Source organism: Ostrinia nubilalis, chromosome 30, assembly GCF_963855985.1.
Source record: "Ostrinia nubilalis chromosome 30, ilOstNubi1.1, whole genome shotgun sequence".
NCBI lineage: Eukaryota > Metazoa > Arthropoda > Insecta > Lepidoptera > Crambidae > Ostrinia > Ostrinia nubilalis.
In genome coordinates, this window is record NC_087117.1 from 2,848,275 (window position 1) to 2,867,853 (window position 19,579).

General features: G+C 38.5%; 2 protein-coding genes across 11 annotated transcripts in view; one reads left to right on the top strand and one right to left on the bottom strand.

Moving 5' to 3' along the window:
- LOC135086216 (gastrula zinc finger protein XlCGF26.1-like) overlaps nt 1–15,581 on the bottom strand; it is an 80,538-nt gene extending 64,957 nt beyond the window's left edge. For 5 of the 10 annotated variants that reach the window (XM_063981031.1, XM_063981033.1, XM_063981034.1 and 2 more), the window contains exons 1-4: nt 15,322–15,581; nt 14,236–14,377; nt 13,717–13,809; nt 12,056–12,178 (exon numbers count right to left, since the gene is read on the bottom strand). In XM_063981031.1, coding sequence (XP_063837101.1) covers nt 12,056–12,178; nt 13,717–13,809; nt 14,236–14,377; nt 15,322–15,456 — 493 coding nt within the window. In that variant the 5' untranslated portion in view covers nt 15,457–15,581. Of the gene's footprint in view, nt 1–54; nt 1,685–2,342; nt 3,592–3,956; nt 5,846–6,762; nt 9,840–12,055; nt 12,179–13,716; nt 13,810–14,235; nt 14,378–15,321 lie in introns of those variants that run through there. The other 5 variants (XR_010260326.1, XM_063981028.1, XM_063981026.1 and 2 more) reach the window with 5 other exon arrangements.
- Nucleotides 15,582–16,025: 444 nt separating this feature from the next.
- LOC135085863 (uncharacterized) lies at nt 16,026–19,381 on the top strand. Its single transcript, XM_063980647.1, has 5 exons — nt 16,026–16,255; nt 17,865–17,951; nt 18,215–18,266; nt 18,571–18,636; nt 19,176–19,381. The coding sequence occupies exons 1-5, from the start codon at nt 16,127–16,129 to the stop codon at nt 19,379–19,381; spliced, it is 540 nt and encodes a 179-aa protein (XP_063836717.1). The 5' UTR covers nt 16,026–16,126.
- The last annotated feature ends 198 nt before the right edge of the window (nt 19,382–19,579 follow it).

Below are 19,579 nucleotides of genomic sequence, written 5' to 3' on the forward strand. Positions count from 1 at the left end.
ATTATTTTAATGGAAGATTTGGGACATGGGATACAAGTAAGTAATCAATTTAATTATAGGTATAATCATTTATTCATCATCTAATTATTTTAGATCATACAGCACAAATAAGAACAATGTAGGTTTATCAATTACTTATAAGTACAACAAAGCGATTTACCAGTGGATGGATTTACCAATATCTATAGGTAGGTATTACATTCTTTTCATTTATGTATTAGGCCCGGTTACGGTCCACTAAGGCGGAGCGGAGAATTTGCCAGCGGAGGCGGCACAGAGCGGTGCGGTGTTTCATTGACAGCAATAACTGACAGCTGAAAGCTACGCACAGCTTACTGCTTAGCTCTCTGCTCTTTTCCGCTCCGCTTTGGTGGAAATAGCCTGCCAGCTTCGCCGCACATCTTTTTTCGTTTCCTCTCCGCTCCACATTGGTGGAAACCGAGCCTTACACTGGTCTCTTCACGAGGAATGCACAAAAATATTTAAGTTAACCTGACAGACCTATCCTACTTTTTGGATTAAAGGTAATGCTACCTATGCAGCTATGTTATAATGACATCATGCTTCGACCGCATGTGATTCCTCCAAGCGCATTTCTGGACGAACGCTTGCTCACAAAGCTCGCATTTGAATCGCCTGTCATCCTGATGTATCCTCATATGCTCTCTCAACGTATTCTTTCGTCCGAAACACTTCAAACACACGTCGCACTGGAACTCCCTTACGCCCGTATGCTTCAACATGTGATTTTTCAATTGGGCTCCCGAAAAGAAGTCCATCTCACAGAGTTGGCACTGAAAAGGCCTCTCCATCAAGTGATCCCTCTTTGTATGGATTCTCAAGGTATCCCTGTTCGTAAAAGCCTTGTCGCACATCGGACATTTATATTTAGACTTCCCAACGCCGTGCACTTCTAAAACGTGCCTATCCCTCTGTCGGGAACTTCGAAATTTGACTTCACAATACCCACATTTGTTCAAGAAGTACGCGTGTATATGAACTGTCCTCTCGTGCATTTTCCTCCTTTGTGCCGTGGTGAATATACTGTCGCAGAAAGTGCAGGGAAAAGTACCAGTTTTGTGAGAACCCTTGTGGACAGACAGTCTGTTACGCGAAGTGAAGCCAGCATCGCAGACCTTGCAAATGTAATTCCTGTAATGTGTATGCATGTGTTCCTGAAGCAGTTTGAATCTGTTAAAGATTTGCTTACACTCGACGCACTTTAGCTCACTGCTATTGAACACAAAAGGTAGAATATGGCATTTGACGTCTGTGAAGAATTGCTTATCGTGTATTTTGATGAGGTGCTGAGTCAGTTCTTTGACGGTAGGTATATTTTTATAACAGATGGTGCATTGTAAACCCGTGATGTCTAATTTAACGAGGAAGTTGCTCATGCATTTTTGTTTCATGAACGTGCTTTTGGCTTTTTCGTGGTTTTCCAGAGTGTGGGTCTTGAGATCGGCTGGATCTGGGAACTGGTCTGAGCAAAAGCAGCATGTGTACCCGATGCCGCCGTGGCACCTTATAGGCGTGGCGTTGGAGTATTGTATAAGCATTCTGACGTTGGTCCTTTGCTTCTCTATTTCTTGGACCTGGTTATACTTGAAAGACTTGTAAGCCATTTCACTTTCGTCCACTGTGGGCAAGACCCGTTCGAATGTGACCGTAACTTCCGTACGACCTATAAAGAAAAGTCAATATTAATATTAAGAAGAGCTAAACTATTGGGTTTTTAAAAGATAGTTAAGTAGTTTACCTAACCTTTTATTTAATTTTGTCCTAGCGATTCTGGTCGTGTCGTGTCGTATAAACAAAACACATTGAGTAACATCCCAACTAATATTATAAATGCGAAAGTAACTCTGTCTGTCTGTTACGCTTTCCCGCTTAAACCTCGCAACCGATTTTGATGAAATTTGGCATAGAGATAGTTTGAGTCCCGGGAAAGAACATAGGATAGTTTTTATCCCGGTTTTTGAAACAGGGACGCGCGCGATAAAGTTTTTCTGTGACAGACAAAATTCCACGCGGGCGAAGCCGCGGGCGGAAAGCTAGTTTGTCATATTATTTCAGATATCTCCTCGTTGTTTTTTTAAGGTTATGTTATGCCAAACTTATTATCCACACTTTTATAATGATCTTCAGGAAACCCTATACCTATACGTAAGTATTGAGTCATTGTCTCGAAAAATAAATAAGAAATACTGAGTATTAAATAAGAAACAGGATAGCTTATGATATTATATCATTTATTAATCAATAGAGATAAATTCGATGTGAATATTGCAAGAAAAACATAAAAATATGGAATGTACATAGGTAAATTAAGTACTTATTTATACATCTTTTAATTTATTAATGTTTATATTACAATCATTCCAAATGATCAATTCACAACCTCTCCGTGTTTAGACCGCATGTGACTTTTCCAACTACACTTTTGCACGAACGCCTGTTCACATCTTTCGCATTTAAATCGCCTATCGTCTGCATGTATCCGCATATGCTCCCTTAGCGTATGTTTTCGACCGTAACACTTGAGACACACGTCACACTGAAACTCCCTGATCCCAGTATGCTTCAGCATGTGATTCTTCAAGTCCTTGCTCGTAAAGAACTTCTTCTCACAGTGCTCGCACTCATGCCGTCGTTCCATCAAGTGATCTTTCTTCGTGTGCTTCGTCAGCCGGTCTCGACTTGCAAAAGACTTCTCGCAAGCGAGGCATTTGAAAACTAACGGTTCTGCCCCGTGAATCTTAACCATATGATCAAGTTTCTTCTTATGAGACGTGAACTTCTCTGAGCAAATCCTGCATTTGTTTCTTTTTTGGATGCCTTCATGAACATACCTTACGTGTATATCCCTCTTGCTCCTCGTGTCAAAAACTTTGCCGCACGTCTGGCAATCAAAATCTCCCTGCTTATGCCTTCTTAAATGACTCATCATCGTCCGCTTGTTCACAAATGGCGCGCTACATATCTGACACAAATAACTGCCGTAGTGAACATTCATGTGCTCTTGAATTATTTTGAAGCTTTTGAATATCTTTGAACAAACAACGCAAACGAACGCTTCGTTCTTGAACGAAAAGGGTATTATATGGTTGTTGATGTCCAAATGCAGTTTCTTATTGTGTTCTTGTATTAGATGGTTCATCAACTGCTCTAGGCCTTCTATGCTGCTCTGGCAAAGCAAACATTGGAGCGCTGTGACGTCTAATTTGACCACGTACGACGCCATCGGGAAATTTTCCATGAACAAATTCTTTTCTGAATCTGTGTGTTTTAACAGCGTGTGAGATTTCAAATCCGTTGGGTCCGGGAAGCTATTTTCGCAGCAAAAACAACAAGCGTAGCCTTGACCATCGTGGCATCTGATGGGAGTCGCGTTTGTATATAGAAGTATCTCTCTTATATTATGTAGGTGTTTATCTATTTCCCGGGGTATTGTTTTTCTTGAAATTGGCTTCTTTATCGACACTGTCCATTCGATTCGACGCTCTCTTTTGATCGCCTTGGGTCGTAATATCTTTAGGAATTCACTCATGGATCTTTTTACAATACCTAGTTGCGTTTCGCTGCGATTACCTACAAAGAAAAATTCGCATTAAAATCTTCGAAGCACCCTACAAGATATAAGATAAAGTCGAATTTTGGAGGGGTGAAAGACCGTGACGTCAGCGTTACTTATAAGTCAACCCAACTAAATATTCAGTGGGTAGATGGAATTGACCTCGTCGCCAATATCGCCTAAAATATTGGCGACGAGGATTATTAAACTGCTTATAATTTGCTAGTGGGTATAAAGTGAAACATTCTTTAAAAGGAGAGAGCACAGTTTTCTTAATTTAGTGTTATTTTTAGGTTATAGAATCTTTGTTTAACCGTTGTTTTGGTTCTTAAAATAAAAATACCAAAAGTATATTTTAATAATAATATTATTCAAATGAAATAAGTGTATAATTTGTGATATTATTATAGTAATACTTGATTAGGCAAATCACGATACAATTTTTGTATAATAGCAATAAATATTGCAATCCTTTCTTCAAAATACACACAGTTTACAATAACCTAAATAATAATATCCTAAGGAAAAACATTTGTTAAATATTTTGTTTATTATGCGATGAGCGTGTCTTTGCTATTCATAAACTAAAGATCATTCGATGTTGGTTCTTAATCATACAGACACGCCTATATGACTTTATTATTAAGACTAGATTACTATTATTATTTAAAAAAAAAACATTTAACTAGGTTTCAAATTTGTGGATATTAACAATAACCACAAGGATTTATTCAGTTTCGGAATGTCTAAATTCATTCAACTTTGAAAAGTGTCTTGAATGAATTTCGTGGAAGGCAATAAATTATTTCGAATTTAAAACCATTTATAAAATACCGTATTTCAGGAAAGCATTGTTATTAGGCCAGCTAGTTTTTTTTGCACAAATTGAATAAAATAAATAAAATCTTTACAGACAAAAATAAAAAGATTATGTCCATAAGTTTAATACTTTTTAGGCCGATAAGTACAGCATTTGTTATTCAAATATTCGTTAAAAGATTTATATTATGCTAAAAGTTTCCCTAATACATTTTAAATTCAGATAAACTGAACGTTTTTATAGGAATATTTTTAACTAAGTAGTTATTCAGTCGGGTAAATATGTAACTCCGTGGAAATGTACAAAATCCCTTATACTGTATACTAACAAAATTCACTTAGGCATGTTAGGCATATTCTGCTGCAGATTCTGATTTGGATTCATCATAGACGTTTTAGTTATTCCGTGATTTTTCTTCATGTGTTTTCCTTTGCTGTTCTGCGTAGCGTATGCCTTCCCGCATATATCACATTTGAACTTCCTCTCGTTTGTATGGGTCGCCATGTAATGCCCTAACATGTGGCGTTTGATAAAGAATCCCATACTGCAGACGGAGCATTCGTACGGCCGCTCTTTCAAATGCACCCCACGCATATGCAGCATCAAATTCGACTTTAAATTGAACTTCTTTTCGCACATATCACATTTGATGCCTTCAGCGTTGTGCACTTGCATCATATGCCGAGTCTTCTGGTAATAATTCTTGAATCTAGCTTTACAAATTTGACACACACTATCTCCAGCGATTCCTTTGTGTTCTGTATTGACGTGAGTCTTTCTTTTGGACTCCGCAGCGAATGTCTGTCCACAATGGCGACAAGGGAAGGTAGATTTCTTCTTGGCATGAGTCGTCTCGTGCCGGTTTAAACGGAAACTATTCACAAATCCTGCACCACACGTGGTGCATATAAAGTTCCGGTAATGCACGTTCATGTGTTGCATCAACAGTTTCATGTTGTGGAACACTTCGTCGCATAGAACGCAGTTGATTTGCTGTTCGTTGGTCAGTTTGAAGGGCTGGAAGTAGTCAGTTATGCCGTGATAGTATTTTTTGTCGTGTTCTTTGACTAGATGTTCGGTGAGCGGGCTTAGGCTGTCAAAGTTTTGGTCACACAGAGAGCATTTGAGGTCGACAATGTCTAGGAACGCTACGAAGCTAGCCATACCAGAGCCTGCTTTGTAGGTAGGTTTTTCTCTGACGTGATCGTTTTGTGTGTGAGCTCTTAGCACGTTAGGGTCGGGGTAAGTCTTGAAGCAGTAAGCGCAGACATATCCCGCGTCATTGCGGTCCTTGAACGGCGTCGCATTGGAGTACTTCAGCAGGGTAGTCAGATTGTGCCACTGCTTTTTCATCTCCGGGAGATGTTTCTCGCGGAACGGTAAGTTATCTACCTCTATGTGTACCTCCTCAGCCTTTATTTTCTGTTTTCGTTTTTTTGCGCCGCATTTACCTATAAAAGAAAAATATTCTTTCACACGTTATTCCTTGTTCTTCTTATTCAACTAATACACCGGACGTTTCAACGTTTAATTGGTTTCCTTTTGGTTATTATGAAAAAACGAGAAATATGAAATCAAACGCATAAAGGTAAATCAATATAATTTATTACAGCAACTTTAGCAGCCACTATAAAACTTAAATACTATAAAACATAAAATAAAAGGATAAAATAGTTTCGTGGTCATTTTAACAAATCTAATGTTTTGATCTAAAGATATACTTGACTGATTTTCACTATGTTATGTGGTTACAATAAAACTTTGCTAAAAGCCTAAAATAAAAGTTAATCGATACAAATAAAATGTATTTAGTTCGATTCTATTGAATATTAATATAATCAATAAAATTTAGAATAAAATAGACAGGTTTTTGTTTTATTTCAATAAAACTAAATGTTAAAACATATCCGAAGATGAGATACGTAACATAATATTTTCATAAAATTTATAAATGAATAAGAAATCTACTTTGTCATACTGGAAGAAAAGAAATCTACGTGTTTTTGTTGGTATAAAACTTGTCATAAGGCCTAGGTGATAAAGGTGATAATAATTTTGCTCTTAAAATAAAATAAAAATGCAATACTTGAAAAAGTTTGCAATACGGTTGGTTTTACCCACAGATAAGGATAGATGCAGCATGTGTCAAAAATTGTATGAAGCCGAGCGTGCCACTTTTTAAACGTCATTAGTGTCATTTTAGCGAATTTTAGTGATTGCCGCAACGTAAAAGTAATCGTATCATCGTACTGCATTTGCAAAGTCATCGAATGATATCGTGTGACTCGATTCGAAAATTAATTAATTCCGATAAAACTGATAATTTGTTAAATACAAAACCAAAAGCATCTTTATTTACCTTTTTAAAATAAATTAATTCTTACAAATCGTCAAATCTCGTTATTTTTTTTACCCTACCACCGTTTCAAGACATAAATTTGTCAAGTGCATGAATACATGCATCAGTGTGTGTCTTATTGTTATGAGTAAGTACGGTTCCTTGGGATCGGTATGAGTGCACCACATACAGGGACCATGGTTTTAACTCTTAAGAGTACATCGCAGGATATGTATTAAAAACAATGCTACTCTATTACACTTCTTCTACTGCTACTTTATTCTAATTAATTATTTGTTACTTGTGCTGTTAATTACAATTCTCAATCCGTAAATAATTTCTTCTTTCTACCGTGTTCGTACTACTGTCCTCGTAAAATCATCGAAACCGATTGTTGTAATCGGATTACATGAACATCACTCGACCATGTATGTCCATTTGGACATATCGGAATGGCACGCTTTGACGATCAACTTGCTGTATCTACTCTAATCCATATCTGTGGTTTTACCAGTGCTGAGCATTACATTTCCTGCCTAGATCGTTACAGTCAGCGTTAAATAAGTAGTTCATGACGCCCAAAGTGGCCAAAAAGTTGACAACACAACCTTATTCCAATGAGGGCTATCGTTTTAGCGCTCACCAGTTGGCGCCACTGTAGAGTAAGGTCCTGTCACTTGCTAGTAGCGAAGACAGTGGCGCCAACTTGTGAGCGCTAAAGTGGTAGGAGGACTATCGCATTTGCACTCATCAAGATGGCGCCACTGTAGAGTAAGGTCCTGTCAAATGCCAGGGGTGCCAACTGTTAAGTATAAAAACGATAGACCTCATTGTAACAAAGACGTGTTGCGAACTTTTTGGCTACTTTGGGTGTCACGAACAATTTGACGCTGGCTGAACCAGCTAAATCATTAAATAAAACTTTTGCCAGACATTCTAACTGGCTGCATACTATCATCTCTTGTAGGTACCTATAATAAGCGTCAAATAGTTCGTGACTAGTAGCAGGCCTGTTCATCTCTGCGAGTTTACATCGAAAACAAAACACGCACGATGGCCCACCTACAGGATACTATTCGACAAGGCCTCACATACGAGCGAACATTGACTCACGCACGCGTATTCTTGTGTAGGTATGACGGAAGAAAATAAAGAAATGTGCAGTATTTAACTGCCTAAATAATAATAAAAACACAGAATGTACTTTTTTAAGTTGCCTCAAGACACTGAGAGGTAAATAAGTAGTTAATATTATTCATGATAATTTCATGCTAAATCATGTATTTCCTCCGCCATTTTCCGCAGTTTGGCACCTCACGTCACATCATTTTACCGAAGTCAGCCCTATAGCTTCGGCGCAGTGCCGATCACTGACGTTTGTCAACAAAATGGTGCTTGACTCTTGAGACATGCTAAATTACACCATATTGTTAATGACATTGAGCATACATTTTTTTAAATACCTTCGCGAAGTTAAACTTCTGTACGTAGTACTTATTATTATTCTGTGCTAGTAGCCAAAAACTTCGAAATACGACTTTGTTACAATTGGAATAAGGTTGTGTTGTCAACTTTCTGGCCACTTTGGGCGTCACGAACTATTTTGACGCCGACTGTATATCAGACTATAACGTGGCATCTATGTAGTTATCATAAGAGCGACTTTTTGACAAAAATGTAGGTAATATACGCTGTTCGCTGTATACTGTACGATATAACACATTTACGCCCGTATTCACAAACATTACTATGAGGTCTTATAGTGCTCGTGGACGCACAGGGTCCACAACCAATCACAGAACTCAATTCAACGTTGCGTTCCATTTGCTGCTTCACTTATGCAAACGTTTGTGAATGGCGTTACAATGCGTACGACTACATAAACTCTGTCTTGTGTTTCTCATCCTCCGCTTTTTTTTTATTTTCGGCTGCAATCTGCTTCAACGTCATCTCCCTATTGTCAATCAGATGTTTAACGTCTTCAAATTCCTTGAAAATGTCCAAATCGTCCTGATGCAAGCGCATATGCGCTTTGAGGCTGCATTTCTGAACGAATACCTTTTCGCAGACCTCGCACTGATATCTTTTGTCGTCTTCGTGTAATGCCATATGGACTTTCAATGTACGCATCTGGGAGAATGTCTTTCCGCAGACATCGCAAGCGCAAGTTTCCCCGCCAGAGTGCCTCGCCAGATGATCGACGAGACCGCGCTTGGAAAAGTACTTAGCGTTGCATTTATCACAGAAATAGTTCCTTTGCTGCAAATGGTGATTCCGTATATGCCTGTTGAGCTCAAACTTCTTTTTATACGACTTACTGCAAGCGTTGCAGTTGTACACGATTGATTTTTCGTTGTGCTCTTTAGCTAGATGCTCGTTTCTGTCGTAGTAACTCGTGAACACTTTGGGGCATTTCGGACACTTGTTTCTCAGCCATCCGCCGGTGTGAGCACCTTTTTCGTGGTTTCGTTTCTTTGCTAGAGAAGAATATGTCTTATCGCAGTGATCACAAGGAAAGACACCTTGAAAGTGCGTGTAATCGTGTCGCCTCAACGCCGCTATGGTAACGTAACCTGCACCACATTTTTTGCAGCAGTAATTCCTGTAATGCGTCGTCATATGATGGAACAGATTCTTGAACGATACATGGACAACAGAACAGATCATGCAAGTATAGCTGTTGCCGTTTCCTAAGCGGAAAGGGAGTATGACGTCCTTGATGTCTTTATAAATGGTTTTATTGTGTACGGCTGTGAGATGCTCCTTGAGATTTGCTAAGTCAGTCATGGGCAGATCGCAGACCGTACAGCGTAAGTCAGTGATGTCGAGTTTGATGGGGTTGTAGCTGAGTTTGTAGTCTGCCATGGTGTTAAGTTTGTCCTTTTCGGACTGGAGGGAAGTGTGTTCTCGTAATTCTTGGATAGTTGGGAATGATTTACAGCAGTAGAGACAGGAGAATCCGCGGACCGTCTTATTGCGGAAGGGACTCGCGTTGGAGAATTGTAGTATGGCGGTAAGGTTGACCCTGTGTTCGGCGCGTTGTGGCGTGGCGCTATTGACGCCTTTCTTTTTCGCTTTCCTGCGCTTCGGCGCGGCGCCGTCCGTTCCTATAACAGAAACGTGAATCTAATTATCTTGTTCCGTCTTCTTAACTTTAACCCAGGGTTGGTTTTAATTTACGTTGTTTCGGTTATTTTTATAAATAAAAGTCAACGGTTGTCGCAATGTATGTTTTATTAGTGATAATAACTAATATTTATTTCAATATTAGCAAGTTTTCTCAAGTATTTAAGTGCTGAGAATAAACATGCTGAAAAGGCGTCCACCGTGCTAAGATGACGTCGAAAATCTGTATTGCAATATCATTTTTTTGTATTTCTTTGCTGTTTGTAGTGCGTGGAGGAGAAGATGTGACTTCCCACACTTCATTTCTATGTGATTTCCTGCCTATGTTCACTTGCCCTTGTGATTTCTGTGGATATGGTATATCTTCGGGTGATCATCTTGAGAAAATCTTGCATCTGTTCTTGTATTGATATTTTTCCTTCTTCATGTCCAATTGCTATCAATTTCGAGTGGAGGAAGTCAATAGCATTTCGAGGCAGCTAGCGGGTTAATTGATCTACGTTCTTAATTTCCTCCATTTGCCAAAGTCAGAGGGTTGCTCCTAAAGTGAAGACTGGATGACCTGATGATGTGGATCATCATTTATTAAAACCGTTCTTCAAGTAGGTACTACCCAACTTATAAGATAATTTAGATCTCTTTCCAGATAGGGTGTATCATTGTATCAAGGTGTTTTGTTAGATTAGTGTTTGCTAAAATGGTAGATTCAACTAAAAGTAATTAAAAAAATTGGAAACAATTTCCGAAACGTTTATGCTACTTTCAATCTTTTGCCAAATAATTGTCATGGTTGAAATGAAAACTAAATAGAAGGCAGTATATTTTGTAATCCAAGTAATTCTCCAAAATGCATTAATATTACGGTGGTATATTGTACAGATCATACCAATTCCCAGACACCGATTCAAAGTCCTCATTAAAGATGATATTAAGAAATTGATTAATCGATTCAAAACGCAATAGAACAAGCCTCCACTTTATTCGTTTCACGCCATCTAGCGCATCGTATATGATCTAAATCGCTACGTAGAGTGACGATTTTTTTCGAACCGGTTTAGAGAAGTTTGCAATTTTTAAGTTCTAAAAGAACTCAAGTTAGTCTTTATTATTACTTACTTTACTACAATTTAAGTTATTAATTTAGGAGTGAATAAATAAAGGAGCCAAATTAATTTCAAAACATAGATACGATTTCCTGTTTAAGTGGGTAAGCAGAACTAAAAACAATAAATGCTGATTTGTCTCGTCCGCCTAAGCAATTTTTAATTTTCCCTGTACAAAATCATATGCATCTGTTGTAATAATAAAGAAAGGGCGACTTAAAAGCTAAACGGATAAGTATAAAAAAAGCTGTAAAAATTTGGCTTGCTATTAAAAAACAATAAGTTAATGATATTTAATAGTGTTTATGTCAAACTGTGGCGCTTAGAAAAGTTTGACACGGCTGTGATAAACGTTGCTACAATGCACATGATGGAAAAAGATAAAAAACCGTAAGTATACAGCTATTTTGATACCTATAAATATGTGGCACAGTAGGGTATGAGCATGCTAGTTACAAAACACAAAACTCAATTTGTTAGAAATGATTTATTTTTCTTTTTGTTGTTGTGCTATCGAAAATAATTTAACATGAGATAACATGTAACTAATTTAAACAATTAGTGATAATAAGTTTAATGTCCACTGTGTCTGAGCTCAACTATAGAACTTTAAAACTTTAATTGGATGCAACTGGTAAAAAAAAATCCTAAAAATAACAGTTTATTCTTTTTTGTTTATACTGCTAAATAAGGCATTTGGTTGGTAGGAAGAAGTAGATCGTCAATCGTAAACGTATCTAACGCCCGTATTCACAAACATTACTATGAGGTCTCACAGTGCACGTGGACGCACAGGGTGACACACGAACCAATCACAGAGCACTATTCAACGCTGTGCGTTCAATTTCCTGCTTCACTTAAGCAAGCATCGTTTGTGAATATGGGCGTAAATCATCATCATCATGTGACCTAACGTAAATTAGTCTCAATACCTAAAAAATATAAAAACTTTTTGTAGTAGCAACGGAAAGCTCTCAAAAAATCTTTCTAGTATTATAAAAAAGTTTCAAAACTTGTTTGGCTCAGCACAGCGCCATTAAACCAACCAGAGTGCACAGACCCACAGTCCACAGATAAAATAAATCTTCACTTACGTTTCGAAGACGTCTCGGCTTCGAGCTTCGGCTGTTTGGCCCGGGATGTCGTCGCCTTGGCCGACCGCTTTTTGGCCTTAGTATCGTCTGACGACTCAGTCTTGATTGCAATTTCTTGGTATTCTGCAATAGGGGGATTTAGTTTTAGAATGGGAGGAGAACAGTCATGTAAGCCAAGGATGCGCGCCACGATAAGCTTGTATCGCGCCATTTTATCGATTTTTCGGATTAAGCCCATACATTTGTAGTCTAAAATCCTACTAAGGGGCCGTCCATATTACGTCATTCTAAATTAGGGGGGGGGGGGGGGGTTGGTCTGCGGATGACGGTAAATGATAGATGGGGGGGGGGGGGGGTTTCGAAATTGACGTCATTCTTATTTATTTATAGTTTATTGTTCACGTACAAAATGATTATTTCTAATAAGAAATTTCTTCCAGCACACCTAGTAAGTGAGACTGCAAATGTGAGAGGCGGCTAAGGCGCGTACAATACTAAAATAACTCATAATAAACATACATAATGCAACATAGATGTACACAAATACAGTAATAACTACAGATAAAATACTCTAACAATAATATTACATATAATACTAGCTGCCCGCCCCGGCTTCGCCCGTGGTACTTTCATGTATTATAGGTACATATAAACCTTCCTTAAGATTCACTCTATCTATTAAAAAAACCGCATCATAATCCGTTGCGTATAGGGTTGCCAGGCGTCCGGCTTTTTAGGGTCTTGTCCGGCTTTTTATTTGGTTACCGCGCCATGCGAAAGTCGAGCCACAGAATCGTATGAAGCGCACGCATCAGGAATCAGGATGTTGGTTAGCAACCGATGATGATAGTACTCACTCATGAGCTGTCACATGTACGGCTTTTAGGGTAAAATGTCCGGCCACATGAAACACAAAGTCCGGTTTTTGTGATTTTGGACCTGGCAACCCTAGTTGCGTAGTTTTAAAGATCTAAGCATAGGGACAGACAGCGAAAGCGACTTTGTTTTATACTATAAGTCGGCTTCCTTTGTCTTTGGCAATATATAATATTATTATTCCCTATTTTTCACTTTTATATTATATTAAATCAATGATTATTGCCAAAGAAAAAATTATAAAAGGTGCTTCTATAACCAAGTGTTTTAATCATATAATACCCTATTTTTCTCAAATCTGCAATGTTTTAATTTTGTCAAACTGGTAATGACGTCAATTTTGGGAGAAGGGGGGGGGGGGGGGGGGTCCTTAAGAAATGACGATAGGATGATTGTAGGGGGGGGGGTCTAAAATCTGAAAAAATCGATGACGTAATTTATGGACGGCCCCTAATATTATAATTTATAAATGCGAAAGTTTGTGTGGATATCTGGATGTGTGGATGTTTGGATGTCTGGATGTATGTTACTCTTTCACGCAGAAACTACTGAACGGATTTTGATGAAACTTTACAGTAATATTGTTTTTAACCCAGAATAACATATAGGCCATAATTTATGACGATTTGTGACAAACTGAATTTCATGCGGGTGAAGCCGCGGGCAAATGCTAGTATTATCATAATTCTAATTAGATTTTGCAATGAAATTGTAGTCTGAAGTAGCATCTTTATTATAGTCCCTTCAGATTAGTGCAGCTAGGCTTAAAAACGTAAGAACTTTACCACTTAAACTCATTTCGTCGGAGTACTTGTCATCGTCATCGGACACTCCGACTGCTTCTTCCAACGGACTTGCTTCCACCTTCACTATGTTTGCTGTAACAATGGATTTAGCAAATTAAAACAAGACCAGCAAGAAATAATGATTGTGTTCAATCCTACTGCTAATCAGAAAAGTGAATTGTGTGTAAAAAGCCCAAAATTAAGCAAATGATAATGTATTTGTAAAGAAAGAAAGAATGTTTATTCAGGAAAGAAAGACATTTATTAAATCGATATTATTTGCAAATATTGGCTTACTTACAGTAGGTATCTTATTGTTGAATGTAAAACTACATCAACATTTTTACAGAACAACTTATGGTGTTAACAATAATTAATAAAAAATAAACTAAAACTCTGTAACTGGCTCAGATTTAATGCTCCTTAAGCCAACACGAAAATTTCAAACCAAGCTGTCGAGTTTCTAAATAGATAATGAGAAAACAAGAAACAGCGTAATTTTAGTAAAAAAATATTTACATTTAAACGGCAGATCGTCCAGCCGCCTCTTAAACTGCTCCTCTGTCCTCTGCACCTGCTTCTTAAAGTTGGCTGCGTTGCGTAGCTGTGTGATGCACACTTCGCATATGCCTGCCTCCTGGCCGTCGTCTGACGCTGCCAGCTGTCGATAATAGAGACATTAGTTTTATTACTCTCAGTAGCCTTTGAAATCAAGGCACAATACAGGGTGTTAGGTAAATGGGTATATGAGCCGACACTAGCCCATGTTAACATGGTCATATAAATTGTACCTATGGTGAAGTCAGAAAATTGATATCTTCATTTTAATTATTTTATTTTTCATACAAATCGGATTTTATAAAATTTATTTTGTATGTAAATTAAAAAAAAAATGATATCAAATTTCTGACTTCACCATACCATTTATATGCCCATGTTAACATGGGCTAGTGTCGGCTCATATAACCATTTACCTAACACCTTGTAGAAATCAATTGTTACGGCAGCCTCATTTGACCACTTAGGGTTAATTTATACAAAAGACACAATTCATTAAAAAAGAACTAAATGCACAAAAAGGTGCAATAAATATGAACCTCACTGAACTGTTCAAAAACAACCAAATTGTTGTTATTTATACTTTAAAATCTTTAATGAAGGTCTGTCATCCATTAATTTTAAATGAAATTACATAATGCTTTAAAATATATGGGTTCATTTATGTGCCTGGTAATTTCTAATTAGAAACACATCTAGATGTGTAAATTGAAAAAAAAAAACCTAATTAGTTATTAAAAAAACTTAAATATTTAGGTGATTGTGTACAAAATACTGTGGCTATAGAAAAGCAATTTTATTAAAATTACACTTTACAGGTTGAAACTAAAAAGTATTGAGAAGCGGATTTATGACTCAGGTAAACAATAATATTTATTCATCATCCATTGCTTGTTCAAAGTGGTGATCAAAGTTACGCCTATTAAAAAAATTATCCATGTAAAGTTATAAGGTAAGTTAAAATATTTTTAAGGTTATCAGATTCATGAAGATAGAATAGAATTGAGGACCGTTTATTTGTTAAGTTATTCTTTTTGATAAACTCACAGTAATATCAAAGCATTCTCGTAACATTTCCCCGTAGACCTCCTCCTCTCCCATCCATTGGTACCTCGTCGCGACATCTTTGAACGTGCCCTCGGAAGCACAGCACCGGCACATGCCGTTGTTTATCGTCTCCATCTTTCGCGTTTATTACACAAAACGTTTACTTATTAACTAAACCGATCAGCGGAGTAATTTTATAATATTTTCAATTTATAAATTCAGTCAAAAACGCCGTCGATGATGCGCCGCCATTTTGTAAGCTAGCTAACTTTTTTTGGCGTTTGTCGATGCAGTGCAGTGGTAAAAATAAAATATCGGTATTATTGTACCGGAGTATTTAAAAATTATATCGTTAACTTTCCTATTGAATTAAAAAACATGTTTAGAAAGGGTTTATAAATCTATTTTCCATAACTTTTTCAATTTCTATTTAAAAAAGAGCAAATAAATTGCGAATGCAGGGCCCCAATTACGCTATTTTTTAACGTCTCCAATACAGACAGCGCGCTCCAAGCGCGTCTGTATTGGAGACGTTAAAAATTAGCGTAATCGGGGCCCAGTTTGTTCGAAAATAATGTAAACTGTAGCAACGACAAATGAAATAACGATAAACAACGTCACCTCACGTCACGTCAGTCGGTGGCCAATTTGACACTACTACCTGTCAAATTGGCCACCGACTTGTCAAATCTGTCATTTTCAGCACAAAAAAAGCTCCTGTTTTTCAGTCAGTTTTCTTTTCTTTCCGTGGTTTTTCGGAATTTCCAATAGGAATTTCAGAATTCTGTTTATTTTAGCGTAAAAAATGGACTCCGCTATGGTTTGCCGATGCTGCCTGGCACGGCCTCCGGACAAAGACTTGAAGTTATCCTACCAAAGGCTTGGGAAGAATGAAGTGTACTTGGACATGCTAAAAGAATGTTTTGAGATTCATGTAAGTGGCTGATGGTTGAGAGATCTATTATATTTGTCTGCATGAAACAGGTCACATTCCGGCCAAGTAATGTTGGTTGCCATAAGCAACAGAATTAGTTAAGGACTCTGTACCTGAAACTGCAGTAACATTCATAACTTTGAAACTTTAATAGTTGAAATTCTACTACAGTGTAAATGTCACAGCTGATTGATTTGAAAGTACCTTTTGCCTTTGATTTTGTCTGCATCCATAATATGCTCGAACATCAGAAAGTTAAGTTTCTTTGAAATCCGGCTAGCAGTGTAGCAGTGACAAATATCTACTATCACAGTCTTTAATGTTTATTTACAATGCAGTGGACTTCCAGTTATCTGGCAGCCACTGTTATCCAACATGCCTATCGCTATTGATTGATACATCATTTTTGTCAATTTTTATTCTTTGATTTGTATTTTGTCGGATTACAATATACTCTTTTTTTTTTTAATTCTGGATTATAAAACTATAATGAATCTTAAGTCCAGCAGTGGACGTCTTTCGGCTGAAACAAACGAACGAATGGGTCTTAGAGAGAGTGCTTTTAGTCTTGAGAAATCTGAGTCTGGTATCTGAATGCACACATATACCACTGTGTTCATCTACGTAAGTGTGTGGGCCCACTCCAGAATGGTCAAGTGCCCACCCCAGAATGGACTAGTGCCCACTCCAGAATGGCCTAGTGCACACCCCAGAATAGTCTAGTGCCTACCCCAGAATGGTCTAGTGCCCACCCCAGAATGATCCATTGCTCACAGCAGAATGATCCAGTGTCCTCCCCAGAGTGGTCTATTGTCCACTCCAGAATGGTCCAGTGCTCACTCCAGAATGGTCTAGTGCCCACCCCAGAATGGTCTAGTGCACACCCCAGAATGGACTAGTGCCCACTCCAGAATGGCCTAGTGCCCACCCCAGAATGGTCTAGTGCACACCCCAGAATGGTCTAGTGCCCACCCCAGAATGATCCATTGCTCACAGCAGAATGATCCAGTGTCCTCCCCAGAGTGGTCTATTGTCCACTCCAGAATGGTCCAGTGCTCACTCCAGAATGGTCTAGTGCCCACCCCAGAATGGTCCAGTGCTCACCCCAGAATGGTCTAGTGCCCACCCCCGAAAGTTGCAGTGCCCACCCCAGAATGGTCTAGTGCAGCGGTTCCCGAATGGTGGTCCGCGGAACCCTGGGGTTCCGTGGAAAGGCCGCAAGGGTTCCGTAAAAAATATTATCCCACGTTTCGTGACCGACGTTGTTCGCTTGTTTACGCACAAGGGAGGGGTAGGGCGTGCGGGCGGAGTAGTACGGGGGTTCCGCTAGGAAAAGTATAATCAATTAGGGTTCCTTGGCAAAAAAAAATTGGGAAACCCTGGTCTAGTGCCCACGCCAAGATGGTCTAGTGCCCACCCCAGAATAGTCTAGTGCCCACCTCAGAATGGTCTAGTGCCCACTCCAAAATGATCTTGTGCCCACCCCAGAATGTAGGGTTGCCCAATTTGATGTTCATTTTAGAGCTCAATACACTCAACTCTGACTAGTATTGCTGAATATCTGTGTTGGTATTTCAACTGATTAAGATTGCGTTCTCTTTCTTTTCAGATGCTAACCGGAGAGTGCGAGGGAGACAGTGGAATTTGCGATGTGTGCGTGGGCCGGCTGCGCGATGCGAACGACTTCAAAATGCAGGTATGAGTTTGTTAAAGTGTTAACATGCATGTACTCGGGTGACTTTTGCCACCGTCAGAGAATCTCACGTAAAAGCGACAAAAAAATGCAGAGCCTTAAATAAAAAATAAAATCTAGATGCTTTTTTTACAGTAGGTAGGTGTATTGTGTCGTTATTAGGGTCTTATATAAATTGGTGAACAAGTTTAGTGACGTCTTCTTAATCGGTTCTGTAATTATTATATTCTATTTTAACTCAAAAATGAATATTTTCACTTCTTCAGGTGCAGCAGTGTCAACGGGACTTCGCCAGTTGCAAAGATATACTTGTCAAAGGTGATTATTTTTTAACTTTAACAGCGCATGATAATCTATGGTGTGGGTATAGATCGTTATATCCACGAAGACACGGCCCCACCAATGTTTGGTCTCGGTCGCGCGGGGTGCGGTGAGTTTGATCCGAGCAATCCGTAAGGCATTATTGTAGTGTGCGTGTGCACTCATGGATCATTTAGCGTGTACCGATAACACTCAAACATTAGCGGAAAAATGGTGGGGCGCGTCTTCGTGGATGGAACGATCTACAAAGGGTCTGATTTTCAAATAGGGTAACTTATTGAAATATTAATCTTTTTTGCAGGAGAAAAAGTGAAAGTAAAGGAAGAGATAGCAGACGGTGATGATGACAACGGAATATATTTCTTACGTGAGTTCATTTTGAATTACCAAATACTAGGCCTGTAATTTTAAGCAATTATTTTCTATGAGAAATCACTTTCATAAACACTTTCAAGTTCAACTAAGAATAAATTGCTTGCATGTACTACTGTAATATTATAATTTAGATAAATTACAACAGCCGTTATGACATGGCTTTCCTTCTGATTCTCTTCATAATGTTACGAAGAGAGCAAAAATAAAAAGCCGTATTGCGTTTGGTCGAAAGTCTGCCATCTTTATTTTGTTTCAATTTATTTTTAATTTTTGTCTTTGACTTCTTCATAGCCACAACGCGTCTACTTCATAAGATGGCTACTTCATAAGTTATTAACTTACTAACACAAATATGGATTATTCTCGTCCGAAATAAGTATATTATTATTTTTACTATAAGAGGCCACAACACAACACGATATGGATATTTGAAGCGAATGAGCGTTTTTCGTTATTGAGCGTAAAATACTCGAAAAACATAACTCTTTTTGCGCAGCCGGGTAAATAATACACCCTATTTTTCTATTACAGCGTTAAAAGACGAGCTATCCGAGTACGACGAACTGAAGCACGACAGCAGCGACGACGACAAGAACTTAGCGGAGATGTTGTTCGATGGCGTCGGCCTTAAGAAGAAGCTCGCTAAGAAGAAGCGCCTTTTGCTTGACAAGAGTGGTGAGTGGCATCCTGGAACAATAAGCGGATATTCTGGAACATTACAGGGCATTTTGGAATAATAGGGGGTATTTTGGCGCAGTAGGCGACACTAGGGGCATTCTTAGACACTTCAGGTAGGCGTAAAATATAAAAGTACGAGGAACTGAAACACGATATCAGCGACGGTCTCAAGAAGAAGCGCCTTCTGCTTCTAAAAGTGGTGAGTCTACACAATACACGCCTGTAGCCTAGGGACGGGGGGCATTCTGGAGCGGCAA